General features: G+C 42.6%; 1 protein-coding gene across 1 annotated transcript in view; it reads left to right on the forward strand.

Moving 5' to 3' along the window:
- Positions 1–748: 748 nt before the first annotated feature.
- The window catches only part of LOC126235255 (uncharacterized), a 141,116-nt gene continuing 122,780 nt past the window's right edge, over positions 749–19,084 (forward strand). The window contains exons 1-3 of the mRNA XM_049943985.1: positions 749–1,211; positions 1,362–1,501; positions 4,159–4,457. Coding sequence (XP_049799942.1) covers positions 749–1,211; positions 1,362–1,501; positions 4,159–4,457 — 902 coding nt within the window. The remainder of the gene's footprint in view (positions 1,212–1,361; positions 1,502–4,158; positions 4,458–19,084) is intronic.

Here is a 19,084-nt window from a genome sequence, read left to right on the forward strand (position 1 = left end):
TGCAATTATTATCATATGAATAAATTATTATAGCTCTTCAACTGAACATTCTCTCTCATTAACGTAAAAGAATTCACTTATCACTGGTGTTAAAATAACTTACTGTGCACATTTCGATTCTTTATGGAGTGAACACAATAGCTGTTTCTGTGTCCAATTAAAGCTGACTCATCACATCACTAATTGCCATGACTTCAAAACAGAATGACTATAACAGTCTGTCAAAACAATACCAACAAAAGTACCTTTTGCTAGCTTTAATGCAGAGATACAATAAAACAAGTACACATTTTTCTAACTGCATAACGTTACGGAACTCACATACATGATGTGCATAGGGGAGGATGTGTTTTGTGTAGAAGTCTGTGTGTGTGTGTGTGTGTATGTGTGCGTGTGCGTGTGTGTGTGTGTGTGTGTGTGTGTGTGTGTGTGTGTGTGTGTGTGTGTGTGTTTATCGTGAAGAGAGATAGAGAGAGACAGAGAGAGAGAGAAAGAGCAGATGATTACTAAAGATAGTATGTTTCATTCACCGTCCCATTTTCATTATGCATACCTCTGGGTCCAGTGCCTTTTGCTCATTTATCTTACAATGCGGTGATTTATTCTGTCCACAGATATGGATCTGAGGCAAATTAACAACATGGAATTATCAACTGATACGAGAGTTTCGCCACCTTCATGGATAAATCACGATTTCGTAGAATCTGTTTTGAAGAAAGCAGAACGAAAGAAAATTACCGTTGACTCGATGAATGTCAAGTACGCAAATGCTGAAGGACTTGGCTATGGAAGTCTCATGTTCAGACTCACTGTGTTCCTGAGGTATGAAGGCAATGAGAAGATTCAGAAGAAAACCCTGATAGTGAAAACAGTTCTTGAGTCTGGTCAGCTGAAGGATCTGACAGAAAAATGCGATGTTTTCAAGGTCGAAGGAGAAATGTTGTACGATGTCATGCCAAAGATCCATGAGCAGTTGGCGGTGCTGGAGGGTGAAGAGTTCCGGCCACTGGCAGCCAGGTGCTACCAATGGGGCCGGGAGCCCGCGACTTACATCGTGCTGGAGGACCTCTCACCTACTGGCTTCAGGCTGGCTCAGGCTGGCCAACCGCTAGACTTGAAACACTGTGCAGTGGCGCTGCGAGCATACGCTCGGCTGCACGCCGCTTCAGCCTACCTGCTCACTAAAGAGCCCCACTACAAGGAGGAGTTCTGTATACACATGTTCACAGACGAAAACTTTCTGCAGCATTTCGCACCTAGAGCCAAAATGTCATTCAAAGCACTAGCAAACGAGTTAGACCAATTTTCTGGCTATGAGCAATATTCGGAAAGATACAGGGCATTGGCTGAATGCTTTCTAGACGTTGCATATGAAAGAATGGAGCAGATCAAGACGCAAACAAAGCTTTCAGTTTTGACTCACGGTGACTGCTGGAAGAACAACATGATGTTTAAATATATGAATGGAGAAGTTTCAGAAGTCCGCCTGGTTGATTTTCAGGTAAGACTGAACTTTTCTTTTTCAGCATTATCACTATTCATCCTACAAATCCTATTTTGTATACGTCATAAAATATTTTGCTTGAAGTTGTGCAGAAAATGCATGTCGCCTGCAGTACTTCGGAGAAGTGACATTTCCCCAAATGGGTACAAAAATGGTTCAAATGGCTCTAAGCACTATGGGACTTAACATCTGAAGTCATCAGTCCCTAGACTTAGAACTAACTAAACCTAACTAACCTTTGGACATCACACACATCCATGCCTGAGGCAGAATTCGAACCTGCGACCGTAGCAGCAGCGCGGTTCTGAACTGAAGTACCTAGAACCACTTGGCCACAGCGGCCGGGACATGGGTATAGTTACCCAAGTAGATTCAGTACTTCTAGCTTTCGGAGAAGATTCTGATTCATCAGTATCTGAGTGAAAGGTGCCGTGTTCTCCAGCAGTATTTTTTGCCACATGTTTTCCAAGCAATCGAACACGGTTGCAGGCATGTACCAACGTACAACACAACTAGTCAGTTTTGACAAACATTTTCAATATTTGGAGCGTTTAACAGCCATGTTGCAGCTCCCGTGTCAACTGGTATATCAGATTTGCTGATACAAGGTTTCAGCTATTTGTCCCTATAGCTAGTTCGTGGTTCCGGATGATATGTGTCAGATTGGTTTGAGGATCACTGCTTTTGACTTCATTGTGCTTGTTTGGCTTCTTAAGCCACGTGACTCCTTTATAACACCATTGCGATTCGGATACAGTGCTGCTCTGTTACAGCTTCTTGCTCCGTTATAGTTGCTGCCGATCCGTGTCATCTACAGTTGACGCTAGAGGGTGCGTGTTCTGTCGACATGTGTTTTTTCTGTTATATGCGGGATATAGTCTCAAGTGTAAAGCCCAATGCTTGCACCTGAATTGGAAAAGAGGTGTTCCATCTCAGTTCAACCCAAGATATGATCGCAATGAAATGTGATGACAGCGTACTTCTTATTCATCCGGCCAGTGCTAAACTTAAGCGATATCACGTTCATGCGGCAACCTGAACTGTTTCATTCCTGCAGTGGAATGAGCGTTATCTCTCCAAAGCGGTACCTATTTCTGCTGTCAGTAGAAACAATACTGACATTCTACGGGTCGGAGTGTGAAATGTTAGATCCCCTAAAAGAAAATGGATAGCTTTAAGTTGCATACAATGGGGATTAGTGAAGTTTGGTGGCAGGATGAACAGAATTTCTAGTCAGGTGTATTCACCGTTATAAACACGAAATAGAATATAGGTAATGCAGTAGTTGGTCCAATAAAGAAAAATAAAATAGGAGTGCAGGTAAGCAGAATTATCATAACCAAGAGAGACTAGCAGCCAACTCATAGTAGAAGCATTCAATGTACTCATACCATCTGTCAGATCTCTTCTCAATTTGACAGTGGCACTCCCATTGCACTGTTATTAACGTTACCAAAAAATGTTCAGATGTGTGTGAAGTCTTATGGGACTTAACTGCTAAGGTCATCAGTCCTTAAGCTTACACACTACTTAACCTAAATCACCCTAAGGACAAACACACACACACCCATGCCCGAGGGAGGACTCGAACCTCCGCCGGGACCAGCCGCACAGTCCATGACTGCAGCGCCTAAGACCGCTCGGCTAATTCCACGCGGCATTAACGTTACCATCCTTGCTTTTTACTTCACCGATGGTTTTTTTTCTTGAATTTTCCGTATACTGAATGAGTTCTTCCGACAATCATTTCTTCTTCATGTGGCCATTTTACTTTAGCTTTCTATTTATTTCATTACTAAGTGACATTATTTCTGTATTCCTGAATCTCCTTGAGTCTTTCTGTACTTCCTCCTTTCGTCGATCAGCTGAAATATTTCATCTGTTACCCACTGATTTATCTTCCGTTGGATGCGTTGGTTATCTAGACCTGTTCTTGTCTAACATGGATCCTGTCTCTTGAAATTTCTTATTTTAGTGAAATTTGTTGTGACAGTCTCTTCGAAAAAAAAAAATGAGTAAGAGGATCGAGAACGATGGAACCACACTGAAAGCTCCCTCGTTTAGTGTTAGAGGATGATTATAACAACATGGCGATTTCTTCGAGTACAAGCAAGATCTTTCAGCGGTCCGATTGCAGTGTCTGTGGGCGATTATCGCTACAGGACACTCTGTATTCTGCTAGTCTAGGATATGTTTACTTTCCGTCTGAATTACACGCTAGTCATGTTACTTTAGTGGTGAATGACGAAATAGTTTTCAGATTTCATGACAAATGACTCTGAGTACACTTACTGCTAGTCGGCACCATTGACACATTCTATCTTACTTTATCCTGAATTGATACGTATGTCTGTCTTCCAGTGCAGAAACTAAGGAACTCCCTACGTACGACCACCATTTCACTCCACTACAACTACTTCCATTTCCCTCTGCTTACCTGTAGAGAGTCTACGTGCTGTTCAGTGGTCTAGCACGGCCCTTCATTTTGAACCACCTTTGGCCTTCTGGTATTAATAATTTGCCATAAATTAATTTGAAATTTAGCAGTAAACCAAACAGGAAAATAACAAAATAGATTATGTGCCCTTTACTTGTGAGAATCATGCTAATCTCGATACATTTTCCGAATAACTGACTGTTTGATGGCATTATAGTGCTCATCAGTAACCAGCCCGGCCTCGGACCTGCTGTACTTCCTGTACGCGAACGCCAGCGAAGACGTCCACCGGCACCACGTGGAGGACCTGCTGCGCGAGTACCACAGCACGCTGGTGGGCCTGCTGCGGCGTCTGGGACTGGAACAACAGGCAGATGCCTACACCTTCGAGGAGCTGAAGAAGGACATGGACTACTGCCTAATCATCGGCGTTTTCTTTAGCACCATAAGTGGAATCATCCTCACTTCCGAGGAACACGGCGCGGACTACGCAGAAGCGATGAACGATCCAAAAAAGTTTGACGAAGCTTTCGTTATGTCATTCAGGAATCGGTATTCATTGTCCTACTTGAAATACGTCTCGCCAGTCTTCGTTAGTAAAGGAATTTTATGAGCACATTTAAAGCTCTTGGTACCATTTGTCTTTACATCTGAAAGATATTGTAAGGACTAATTGTCGTAAAGTTGACACTTGAGTCATCAACGATGAACAGTTATTCACAAACATACCCGAATGTTTTGTTACTAAACTAAACAAAGAAATGTGTGTGATGTGTATTCCCTAATTGTATTTATGTGACAGAAATTTAGCTGTATTTTGTATCTGACAAGTTCTCCCAATTTCCTTAGGACAAACTGAAACTGAAACCTTTCATGCTTTTTGATGAGATTTTTCTGTACTACTTGCAATACAATTAAGGTTAATCAACGGTGAGTAATAGAAATAAACCTTACAAAAGTATTAGTAACGCTTGTCCTTTTCTTCACAGAAAATGCCATTTTAGTTTTAAGCAAATTACCAGTGGTATTGAATGTATCAAACGAGCCATTACCTTCCTACATAGTGTATACCTATTCTAGTGACAAGTCTTCACAGTTTATTGAGGGGTGGTATGACATACCGAAGTTTTGATAGCCTTATTAAAAAGACTGAACAAGCCATCAACAAATTACTTCTGGAACACGCCATTACGGTTTTTGTAGATTACAAGGCAGTTATAATTCGTATCTCTATGTCACACCACCATTAACATGGATTGACGCACGGTATCCTCCATACTAGAATGTCATTTTGTACATTGTTTGGGCATAAGTGTACTGATAGTAATTTCCATGCTACACAGCCAATCCAGTCACAAGATAAGAGGCTGAAGGATCATTTATATAAATCTAGTGGAAACGGGCTAAAGAACTGATTCCAACCGGTGAACGAATAAAGCAAAAACATGCCTTGTTGGAACATATCTGATAGTCCATCGTTTGTTGTCATGGCCATGTAAGTGAACACTTTGAGTATATGCTTTCTACAAACACCTCTCTAGAACAACAAAACAGAAAATTCACTATGTCCCCAATATCACTGTAGTGGAATCGTGTGAATGTCACCTGAGAGTTGTATTGATCTTAAATGTTTTTAATCAGTTGGTTGCTTTCTCCTCTGACCATGCCACTACAGGCGTCTGAACATAAGAATACCTGAGTCATCTGTTTTTGTTAACAGTGTTAATTCATCGCAATCCAAAAGAGAATACATAACTTACACTCTCATCAGATCACTCCGTAATTAGACAATGGAGTTCGTAGGTTTCTGATGTCAAAGTTCGTAAACAAAACCTCCCGGATACGCCCGAAAATTTCTCTGTAGAGTTCATACTAACCTTATGCATTGAATTAAAATTTGTCTATTTTATTCTGAAACACATGGTGAACATTTTTCTCCAAAACGGTTTTACTATACTTCAGGATGAATTAAAGTGATATGACATGAGCTATAATTAATTTGGAGAACATCATGAGGCTAGGCTGATACTTGGAAGAGACCTGGAATCACTCAAATATTTCATATAGATTCCATAATAGTAACACAAATTTTCCGAAACAAGACCTTAAACTGCAAAATAATTCCGGAGGCAACTGTGGCCTCTGACAGTTATTTATTCGCTATGAACGAGAAATTAAAACTGAAGAAACGTCTTAAAACTAAAATTAAGGAAATGAGATCTGAATGAACTGAAAGAACCAGAAATTGTTCAGATTAAAAAAGGAGTATCAGCCAACGTTTGACTCAAAAAGAGGAAGGGAATGATAATTAGAGAAAGAATGGGAAGCTTTGACAAATGAACTAGTTAAGGCATCGGAAGATCTAATAGTTAATAAGACAAGGCCTACTAGAAGCCGTTGGACAACACAGATGTTGAATGTATTTGGCGGAAGGAGGAAATACAGAAACGCAACAAATGAAGACGTCTTAAATACGAAATTGGCAGAAAATGGAAAATGGCTAATGAGGAATTGCTAGAGGACAAGTGCAACGCTGTAGAAGCATCCGTTATTAGGGGAAATTTAGAAGCCGTCTGTAGCGAGTTTAAGTATATCCTTGCAGAAAACGGAAAAAGCTGTACGAATATTAAGAGATCAGAGAGAAAGCCAATACTAAATAAGGAAGCGAAGCTCAGCAGTATGAGGAGTATACGAGTGTACTGAGGTGACAAAGTCATTTGATAGCGACGTGCACACATATATGTGGCCTTAGTATCGCATACACAAGGTAAAAAGGGACAGTGCATTGGCGGAGCTGTTATTCGTTCTCAGATGATTCAGGTGAAAAGGTTTCCGACGTGATTAATGGCCGCGGGACTGGAGTTAACAGACTGTGAACACGTAATGGTAGTTGGAACTAGATGCATGGGACATTCTTTTTCGGAAATCGTTAGTCAATTTAATATTAGGAGATCCAAGGAGTCTAGTGTGTGGCCAGAACACCAAAAATCAGGCATTACCTCTTAGCTCGAACAACGCAGTGCCCGACGCTTTCACTTAACGACCCAGAGCAACTGCGTTTGCGTAGAGTTCTCAGTGGCAACAGACAAGCAATACGGCAAGAAATAACCGCAGAAATCAATGTCGGACGTACGACGAATGTATGGGATAGAAGAGTGTGGCGGAACTTGGCGTTAAAGGGCTACGGGAGCAGACGACAGACCCGAGTGCCTTTGCTAACAGCTCGACGTCGCCTGCAGCGCCCCACCTCATCTCTTGACCACACCGGTTGAACCCTGGACGACTGAAAGACCGTGGCCTGGCGAAGAGAGCAGCGAATTCAGTTGGTAAGAGCTGATGGCAGTGTTCGAGTGTGGCGCAGACCCCACGAAGAAACGGACCCGCGTGACAAGCGACTGTGCAAACTGACGGTGGCTGCATTATAGTGTGGGCCGTGCTTACGTGGAATGGACTAGGTCTTCTGGTCCAACTGAGCAAATCATTGACTGGAAATGGTTACGTACGGCTACCTCGAGACAATTTGTAGTCATTCACAGGCTTCATGTTCCCAAACAAGGCACCAGGTCGCAACTGTTCGCGACTGGTTTGAAGAACTTTCTGTATGTCCGACGACTTGTGGAATTTGCGCCACGTCGAGTCGTTGCACTACGCCTGGGCAAATGGAGGTCCGACACGATATTAGTCGGTATCCCATGACTTCTGTCGCCCCAGTGTATATAAGGGCGATACAAAGGTAACAGTATTACAGAAAACGAAGAGAATGTAGATGACTTGGGAATGCAAATCGAATCTGACAGAGCACTGAAAGACCTAAGTCGAAACAACATCCCTGGAATAGTCAGTCGTTCGTGGGAATGGTTGAGACTCTGCCTCAGCACTGACAAGGTTATTCCACCTGGTGTGCGAGATATACGAGACAAGTGAAATATCTTCATACTTCAACAAGAACGTAATAACTCCAATTCCAAAGAACGTAGGCGCTGACCGGAGTGAATATTACCGAACCACCACGTCAGTAAGCCAAGGGTGCCAAAACCAGTCAAGAATTATTTACAGAAAAATGGAAAGAGTGGTACATGGCTATTTGAGCTGCAGAGAAGGGTAGGAAAACGCGAGGCAATACTGACCCTCCTACGAACCTGAGAAGAAAGACCAAACAATGACAAATTTATATATACATTTGCAGATTTAGATAAAGCGTTTAACAATGGTGTTCAAATGTATTGTTTCAAATTCAGAGGGAAAGGTGAATAAAATAAACATGCAGCGTAAAGTTGTTTACAATATGTACAGAAAACAGAATGCAGTGTTAAGAGTCGAAGGACATGAAACGGAAGCAGTTATTAAGAATACAGACACACTTGTTCCCACCACAGTTACCCAAAATTGAGACACTGCTTAGAGATTACCGCAACAGACGAAAGAATAAGGAACTGCCCATTCATCCCGACATACTTTTGTGTTATCTACTCTGCAGAGTGAACAACCTATGAGGGAATCGAGGGGATATTTGAAAAGTAATTACAGTTCAAGAAGAAGAAACGTCAACGTTGAGATTTTCCGACGACATTCTATTTTTCTATACTCAGTTGGCAAACGAGGACTGAAGTCCCAGTTTTTTAGTCATTTGGTCCTGAGAGGGTTTTTTTTCTAGTGCTTGGTTGCCTAAGTTAGTCTGTCTGCTTGTAGTGAGGAATTGCCGGCCGGAGTGGCCGTGCGGTTCTAGGCGCTGCAGTCTGGAACCGAGCAGCCGCTACGGTCGCAGGTTCGAATCCTGCCTCGGGCATGGATGTGTGTGATGTCCTTAGGTTAGTTAGGTTTAATTAGTTCTAAGCTCTAGGCGACTGATGACCTCAGAAGTTAAGTCGCATAGAGCTCAGACCCATTTGTAGTGAGGAATTCCAATAAAGATGAGCGAAAAAAAGAAAAAAGGAAAAAAAAGGAACATCTGGGCAACACAACAGCTAAGACAGAAACTCGAAAAAAACGACATTCAGTAGCTATGTGACACATCCTGGGGGGCTTCAATGAAGACTTTGTGTACATCGGCTCTTACACGGGTTTTTTTCGGCCGCAAAGTATTGTGCTCCAGTTTGGTATAATAGTTGTCATACCATCCTCATCGATGAGCAGCTCAACAACACGATACACATGGTTATTGGTACAATAAATCTCCCGTCTAATGGTTTCCGCTGCCAACTACTATGTTCCCACCACAGTTTCGCAAAAATTAGATCCTACTTAGAGATTACAGCAACATATGAAAGAATAAGGAACTGCCCATTCATCACGACATACTTCTCTTGCAAGCAAATAGCCCTGGTTCGAGATACCCGCCATATTGTATACTGAACAGTTAGCTACAGTTAACACCAAAGTATGATATCGCTGTAACAATAACGGCCAACACGTTGTAAATTACCAAGAACGGGAATGGTTCGAGAAATATAGCTTTGATACTATGAGTATCGAACTTTACAGGGAAGTGTGGGTCAAATTAAGTAGAATCAGAACTATATGTGGTCGGTGGATACAGGGAGGTTAACTCGTAGCAAAGACACTCCAGTGCAACACTAAGTACACTAAAATAAAGCCGATAACTGTATGAGCAATGCAAAGAGGTGTCAAAAAGTCAGATAGCTACTGTCAGATGTGCATATGCTGATAACGGGCTCCGTGTCTTGGTGCTACACTTATAGCCGTTGTAGCGTTAAATGGTAGTGTTTTTCCTATGACAGTATTTCCAGATTTTCAAAAGCTAGAAGAAAATGTGCCAAACCTACTGGCACTATAATTCACGTATCCGACGATCTGAAATTTGCAGTATAACTTTGCTGAAACTAATAATCAGGAAATGTATGAACTGTGACACTTCTATTTTGGAATATTTTTACTTTTACACAACTGCAGAATGCGTTGGAGAAAGAGTGTTGGATCTCTGCTACTTTTGTCGCTACACAAGCAGCTGTTTCGTTCAACAGCATTTACATTGTGGCTACATATGTGTCATTAATAACAGTGTCTTTCCTTCGTTTCTAATCAATACCCGTTCTTGGACACTATACATGGTGACGAAAAATATTCAGTTTTTTATTAGATGTCGATCTCTTCAGTGTTGAGTCGAATACGCGTCGTGAGCTTTAGGGGTGATATTCTCAAAAACGGTATTCTGTTGTGCCATAGTATCTTCGAATATTTCATATTTGGTTAGACACAAACTACCTGCCAAAGAAATGCCGTCTCTGTTGGCCGTATCTGAAGCCTTCCCTTTGTCACTGGGCACGCAAAGAGGTTCAGAGTGCTTGCTCGATCAGTCGAAGCCTGAGTTCAGCATAGACACACAAAGTATAGCAAATACGATGTTACAATATATGAAAAGAAAATAAATTGAGTCAAATACAATTTCTAAATGAAAAAGCAGTTTTCACTGCCACTCATCCTCAGCGGCCCTTCAATTCATATTATATTAACCATGCGTATGAACCACCTCCTTAGACACTCGGAATTTTAAATACTGCGTAGAGTATACTTCTGTTACAATGGTACACGAAGCACACACCATGAGGTGCCTTGCACGCAACAGATGTAGATGCAAATGTAGACAACGTCTGAGGATGCCTATCCACTAGGAAATGGTAAATGGGTGAGACTCCGTCTGGTGAGCCCGTCAACGCCACAGTCCAAATAGATAAACATGGCACCCATTCCTGAGTTACGACAAACGTTGCGTCGACGTTGGTATGTAAAAGAGTTGGATGGAGTGTTATAAGAAGTAAGAACTGAGGACACTCCGTCCGCGGATAAATTGTAATCATGACATACTTCATCAATAAAAACGGCGACAGGAAGTGCTCAGAGGTCACACGTTGCTTCATGAGAGTAATCAAAAACCTCTTGGTCATCTTGAAGAAATCCAATGCCATGGAAACTAACGACGCTCATAACTGAAGAAACAGCAGCTTTCGTTGGGCTTCCAAACACGTTACTTATCCTAACACCTGCATCATAAAGAAATTTGAATCGTCTTCTTCACTTCATCATTTCACTCGTTAGGTGAATTCTTTTAGACGATGAGAAGTTAATGGTGAGAGTCGGCATCACACCGGTGTCATTTCTCAGATATACTCAGCTCCTTGAGATAAATAATTTTCACTTACATCGTGCTACAATAATTAGTTGTAAGGAACTATTATGTTGCGTCAGTCCTAACATTCCACCCGACTGATTGGTTCTACCGGTTTGAGTGCAAGGTGTTACCCATGTAGTAGCCGAAGATACTGAGCTCGCTAATACAGCGGTACACGAAGAGCCCTGTTTGTGGGACAAACGTTCCTCACGAGCAGTTAGCCAACAAAGTGTAGGACAAGTGATGGCAGAAATATCCGACGATCAGACGGCAGTAATGTCTGGAGTTAAACTGATAGTTGACGATAAGACCTCAAGGTGCCACTAAAGATGACTTCACTGACTGCAAAGAGGAAAATTTCATTCCACATTAATCTATAACCATACAAAAAGGTTATACAGCGCAGCACTCATCAGTCTGAGAGCGACGCAAATTCGCTCTTGGTACATGGCGCAAACGAAAATCAAAGAACACTATTTGGGTGTTTCCACGGATCATGAAATCTCGTCAAATTCTTCGAAAACACTCCTAATTCAAAATAATGATTACTCAGGGAAGTTGAAACCTGATCGTGTGACTGAAGCCACAATCTTTCAAAAGCTTGGTTAATGCTTTAATGAAATTAGTTGGTACTGCGTCTCAGAATAAAACTATTGCTTTACCTTCTGGATATTAACGAATCCTGCTTGCCATCATGTAAAACCCTTTTTTGGAGGCTCATAAATACACAAAAAGAACATTATATATCGTTTACATTAGTCATTAATGGGAATCTAACGAAAACTAAACTTCTTCCCTCTTGAGTAATTTCCAGTGAGCAACGTAAACCAGTCAGCCTAAGTACCAGAGAACATATACACATATTTTCTCCCCATTGTTGCTTACTGGTAATAGAGGATCACAAATGAATCATCAAATACGAATGGACTGCAATCCAGTCATCAGACAAACGCGAAGCAAAAAGTTCGAAATTTTTACATATCCAAAATTAACTCAAAAAGTTTCTACTTGGCCTCTCCTTCAACATATCACCTAAATATCTAGATTTCAGAACGAAAACTCAAGTTAACATTAAGGCAAGTAGTAATTTTCGCTACAACCAGTTTGAATGAATCATCAGTTAGGAATGAAACGTTGCTCAATCGTTGTGTGGAGCATTGCTCTGTGGACAGACGAGAATGAAGAGATAGTGAATCCCTACAGCTTCTTCCAACGCACACTGCTGACATGTCTGCTAAGCCATTCTTCATGCAAATGATCTGAGTACATTTTTGAGATTGTAAATCATATGTTCACAGCATGGCAAGAAACAATGTCAATTGAAAACGAAGATCTAGTCTTAACAGCACGTTGATATGTATGTACTTCTAGAATGACTTTGAGCTCTGCAGTGGGATGTACGCGAATTTGAAATTTCCTTGCAAAACAAAATTCTGCGCCCAAAAAAGGTTATAATTCGCAGATTCGAGTCCCTTTTCGACACTGTTTTAATATGCCTTGGAATTTCAACTGTGTAGTTGTCACACAAGTACATTTTGCTAGTTAAAGATGAAACCCTTACAACTGGGTCACATTTTAATCGACTGCACCTTTGTAAGAAACTAAAATGCCATGCATATTGTCCCGATTATGCATACTCGTCTTCGCTTAATAGCTGAATGAAGACTTTGGAGACTCTAAAGTAAACAGGACAGATGTTATATCAACCCCTAGGTGACACTGTAGTAGTAATAATAGAATATGTCGCACCATATAATGCATCAGGGTAAAATAACATCCTGTAATTATACGGTGCAATTACACTGTTTAACTGTATATATAAAAAGAATCATATTCCTTACACCTTTGCTATACAACATCTAAAGTACCAAGTTACACTAGTATCTAGACTGAATGCTACATAGTTGAACGCTCCGAATATGTGAATTGTGTATACCGTGCTAATTGATCCCAGTTGTTACCACGTACATCATGAGACGTATTTAATTCGTGCTTTTAGTACCATATCACTTAAATCTCAAAAGAATTTGTTAAACTTACTCGATGGCGATATTTTCTACCTTGTAGCCGTATGTAACTCGTTTTCAGTATAACACTATAATTTGTACGTGATACTTAAGATTAGGAAGTACATTGTTCCTTTTCGCGTCTACAAATCCGTTTAAACTACAACTAGACGTCGAGGAAGAATTGGGAGGGAGTGGACCATTCTTCTTCTTTTTCTTCTTCTCATTCTTCTTCTTCTTCTTGTGGTTTCCAACATTTTTGCCAGACCATTCAGTTACTACAAAGTCCTTGTGATAAAGTTGTTTTATCAACTCAGCGTTGATGATGGCTATTGTTTACATTAGGATCCAAGGGATTTTACACTTTCATTTTATTTTCTTATATATGGTAGGGTATAGACACATACATAAATAGGACTATAGTTCAGCCTCCAAATCAGCGTTGTTGGTTCATACATTTTTCAATGTATTGATGCACAGAATGCTTAAATAGAGATGAGCAATGGTTTCTTCTGATGTATTAGGAGTTTTGGATACTAACTTCATCAAACTGGTTCAAATTTGATTTTGAATCTGTATACCTATCGTTTATAGCGACACATAGCCTGTGTCATACTGCTCAACGATGAAACTGGTTCACATTTTCTCGTAGAATCTGTATATCTGTCGTTGCCAGCGTAACAACTTGTCTAGAGCGTGCTGGATCTTGTAAGTGGCATACATTAAAATTTCAAACTTTGCCCGTATGTGAGTGTTCTGCATTTCATTAAAAATTTTGATCATCTCAGGAAAGTCTCTTGAGGCTTTCATACCTTCACCTGCTATCGCTAAGGAGTTTGACTGATTCCACTTAATATGGCACGAATCCGCACTAAACTTTCACATAAAGGAACCCACTCATCTTGACCCTGGGATCACTACATCGAGAATTTTCGAAAGCTACCACTGGGCAGAACTGAGACATTTGCTACTACTGATGTTTAAAAAGTAGGTTGAACTACACAGCATTATTTTCACATCTCGTGCCTGAGGTTGATATACCTTTCCTGCAAGGAACTACTAACATAAAACCACTGTTACTAATAGTGAAATGCCACCTGCATTGAGGAGGACAAGGAGAGGTGCTTCTATGCTGCGCATTTCGACACATTCATCCTGTGAGAGATCTTACTCAGCTAAGACAACGGCACTTCCAACCACCGATTTACTGTATGACATTCACTGTAGTATATGCAACTTAAAAACACTAAAAAATCACACGTAGAGCCCCACAGGTGGTTCATCACTATCACTCATGTAGATACTGCATGAAACAACGAATAACTCTATGATGCTAGAAGTTAAATGGCATAAAAATAGGATAATAGTATTAGCAGTTAATTTAAGCACAGCCTGTGAGTGTATACTGCAAGTTCTGAGCAATGTAGCATCGTTCAACATTTTGAAGTCATTCATTAAGTCGCTGTTAATGGAGTGTGTTGCTTGTAGGACTTAAATGCATTCTACTGTCCAGCCATACTAATTATCTTGGAACACGTTATACCGGGATATATGGTGGCACTGTAGCTAGAAGACTACGGATTCACTGAGATGGTGAGTGTTCACGCATATTACATGTTTGAGTGGTGTAAATCTGAAAATGTGTGTAAAGTGATTACTGAGATTTATGAACACTTATGGAAGAGTTCTATAATTTCAAAGCAGTTGACTACAATTTGTTTCGTAAAGCAACGATGCCTGTGACAAGCTGTCATCAGTGATTCAGAGTGATGAGTTTACTTCCATGACTACTGTGATAAACATTTCAGTTTGTTGATAAATGTTAATTTGAATGGACTACTTCCTATGAAACAGCACTGTAAAACCCATAAAAAGGGGACATTAAAATAAATGGTTTTTATATGCGTTTTCCTTCTTTTTTCCTTCGTATACTGTATGTATTCATCTGGGTGCAGTGCTGATGTGGAAGATGTAACGAAGTCCATATCTCTCCTACCTCAGTGTAGGAAAATTACTGCCATTGCTTATAGTGTTGGGGAAGCCAGAGGTATTTAACAGTTACAATAGCAAGAGCATATGTGGTGCAGTGTGATATACAGTTGCACTTTGACATCAGCTGTTAAACATTTACTTGTGCTTGCAGGGCATGCACTGTGGTGGACATTGTTTTGAACATTTACACCGTTGTATTTACTTGTACCTTCCTGAAAAATGTGAGAAAATCTGTAAAATTTTAACAAGTTTCCCGAAAACTCTAAATAGCATCATACATTGCTGTGCTTGCTGGATTTGCACTCAAGTTCTGTATTCATGAAAAGCGTGGGAAAATTTGTCAGAGTCGTAACAAATAGCTCCAAAACGGTAAACACCATCATAAACTGTAGGAAGTACCCTTTGACGCAATATTAAGCTGGAGGTTGTGAATATAATTATAATTTGGTCTGCTGACGATGATTTTGATCGACCTATGTTCCGAGCTTGAGTGCTAAGTCCCATCCGATGATTCTGGGTACCTAAGGAGTAATTAAGCAATGTGTGTGTGTGTGGGGGGGGGGGGAGGGGGGGCTTGTAGTGTGAATCATTAGGAATAGTAACGTTTTACAAGAGACAAGAGTTGGGAAGGAGAGACTAACAATTTTGGAGCAAGCTTAAACTATTGTAAGCAAGATTAAGCTGACCACAGTTGGGCATCTGGGCAAACATTAATGAAAGTGCACTAGTTGGTGGCCATTTTGAGTCATAAATTATTGTAATGAAAATGACAATTATCGGCCATTAATTTAATCCTAAATAAATAAAACTAGGAGCGCAAGTGACTGTTTTTCTTCAGACAAGAGGAGCCAGGAGGGGTATGTGTTGGCGGTGATGGACGGGAGGGCCCAGTGGAACAATTGCTGACAATAAAGAAGGCTTTATTCAATCTCTGTGCAAGCTTCATCATAGTTCTGGGAGGAAACATACACCTCAATCAGTTCACTCTGGCTGACGCTGATACATTGTAATCGTTGCCATCAATTTTGGAGGAAGTTACTAATCGAATTGTGGTTGACAGCATAATAGAAAAGAGTAGTAGCCTTTGTAGAAGGAGGGGGGCAGGAATTGTAATACTGCTGAAAAATTATGTAGATGAAATTACATTGAAATGAATACCCCTACCTGTTTACAGGCGTTGATATAAGTCAACGGGAACTGTTGGAACTGTGTGCCTCGACCGGGACTCGAACCCGGGATCACCTGGTTACATGGCAGACGCTCTCCCCATCTGAGTCACCGAGGACACACAGGATAGTGCGACTGCAGGGACCTATCTCTGGCACGCCTCCCGTGAGACCAACATTCCCAACTTATTGTCCCGCACTATATTCATAGTGTCCCTGCCCATTATACTCATTACTCGCGGCTTTTTGCCGATTCCCGTAAGAGTTCGGGCACCGTTTGTGCATCCGCACAGAAGAAGATGGTCAAATGGCCGGTGAGCCTTATATATATATACTCCTGGTAATTGAAATAAGAACACCGTGAATTCATTGTCCCAGGAAGGGGAAACTTTATTGACACATTCCTGGGGTCAGATACATCACATGATCACACTGACAGAACCACAGGCACATAGACACAGGCAACAGAGCATGCACAATGTCGGCACTAGTACAGTGTATATCCACCTTTCGCAGCAATGCAGGCTGCTATTCTCCCATGGAGACGATCGTAGAGATGCTGGATGTAGTCCTGTGGAACGGCTTGCCATGCCATTTCCACCTGGCGCCTCAGTTGGACCAGCGTTCGTGCTGGACGTGCAGACCGCGTGAGACGACGCTTCATCCAGTCCCAAACATGCTCAATGGGGGACAGATCCGGAGATCTTGCTGGCCAGGGTAGTTGACTTACACCTTCTAGAGCACGTTGGGTGGCACGGGATACATGCGGACGTGCATTGTCCTGTTGGAACAGCAAGTTCCCTTGCCGGTCTAGGAATGGTAGAACGATGGGTTCGATGACGGTTTGGATGTACCGTGCACTATTCAGTGTCCCCTCGACGATCACCAGTGGTGTACGGCCAGTGTAGGAGATCGCTCCCCACACCATGATGCCGGGTGTTGGCCCTGTGTGCCTCGGTCGTATGCAGTCCTGATTGTGGCGCTCACCTGCACGGCGCCAAACACGCATACGACCATCATTGGCACCAAGGCAGAAGCGACTCTCATCGCTGAAGACGACACGTCTCCATTCGTCCCTCCATTCACGCCTGTCGCGACACCACTGGAGGCGGGCTGTACGATGTTGGGGCGTGAGCGGAAGACGGCCTAACGGTGTGCGGGACCGTAGCCCAGCTTCATGGAGACGGTTGCGAATGGTCCTCGCCGATACCCCAGGAGCAACAGTGTCCCTAATTTGCTGGGAAGTGGCGGTGCGGTCCCCTACGGCACTGCGTAGGATCCTACGGTCTTGGCGTGCATCCGTGCGTCGCTGCGGTCCGGTCCCAGGTCGACGGGCACGTGCACCTTCCGCCGACCACTGGCGACAACATTGATGTACTGTGGAGACCTCACGCCCCACGTGTTGAGCAATTCGGCGGTACGTCCACCCGGCCTCCCGCATGCCCACTATACGCCCTCGCTCAAAGTCCGTCAACTGCACATACGGTTCACGTCCACGCTGTCGCGGCATGCTACCAGTGTTAAAGACTGCGATGGAGCTCCGTATGCCACGGCAAACTGGCTGACACTGACGGCGGCGGTGCACAAATGCTGCGCAGCTAGCGCCATTCGACGGCCAACACCGCGGTTCCTGGTGTGTCCGCTGTGCCGTGCGTGTGATCATTGCTTGTACAGCCCTCTCGCAGTGTCCGGAGCAAGTATGGTGGGCCTGACACACCGGTGTCAATGTGTTCTTTTTTCCATGTCCCTTGCACGCTCCCGCCTGTTTGCAGCTAGGGCGTCGGTTTGATCATCATTTCATTGTAGAGAAGATGCACGGTCATCAAGAGTATCTGTTCTTTTGGGAACAAATACTACATTCATATAGTTAAAATATGGCTACCCGACGACTGACTGTTCTTTTGCGAACGCACACGCTATGCCCCAACTCTTACGGGACTTGGTAGATTAATCTGCCACGGGTAATGAGTGTGATGGGCAAACATCTATTAGGTGCACTACGAATATAATGGTGTGGACGTGTTGGGAATGTGGGTCTCACGAGAGCGTGCAAGGGACAAGTCTCTGCAGGCGCACTATCCTCTGTGCCCTCGGTGGCTCAGGTGGGTAGAATGTCTGCCATGTAAGCAGAGATCCCGTTCTTTCGGTAACAGATACTACCTTCATATATAGTTAAGGGTAAACGTAATTTCAATAGGAAACCACACGCTCGTAGCCACAGTGTGGTTACACGGTAGGAGACTGCAAGAAAAATTGCTCACACTCAGCAGAAAACAGCACCATGCAGCAGGAATATTGTAGTCGGTGGATCAGTTTCACCACACAGGATCAAGTCTCTTGTTATTAGCAATGTGACTAGGTTCCAGATTTTAGTGAAACGAATGCAGCTTGGAGTGACATAAATAGCTTTCAACTTTGAAACACAGATATTCTCATTACTGAAGTCCAGCAGCAGCACTAAGATGTGAGGGCCACACGTCGAGCTCAAAAGTCATCCCAGGCGCACTGGCCGACGGAGCAGTCGCGCGTCACTGACGTCATCACCATGCATGGCCTACAGAGGCCCCTGACTGCCCATGGGCTTGGCGTCAGTGTTTCTATGCAGCATCCTCTCACCAGGATGGAGGCCACTATCACAGCCACTGCCCTTACATAAGTGCCAGCCAGGATCAATCCAGTTAGGCATGTTTTGCCTCGCCCAGCCATTACAGAGCATGTACAGATATTGATTAATGGCTTCTTCATAGGTAGCAGTGCTTCCACTGGGCTCATATATGGTCCATGGCCTCTGTAGGCCAGAGATGTGACGTCAGCGATGGTGCCTGGGAAGGCCCCTTAGCTCCTCACATGGGT

This window comes from Schistocerca nitens, chromosome 2 (assembly GCF_023898315.1).
Source record: "Schistocerca nitens isolate TAMUIC-IGC-003100 chromosome 2, iqSchNite1.1, whole genome shotgun sequence".
NCBI classification, from domain to species: Eukaryota; Metazoa; Arthropoda; class Insecta; order Orthoptera; family Acrididae; genus Schistocerca; species Schistocerca nitens.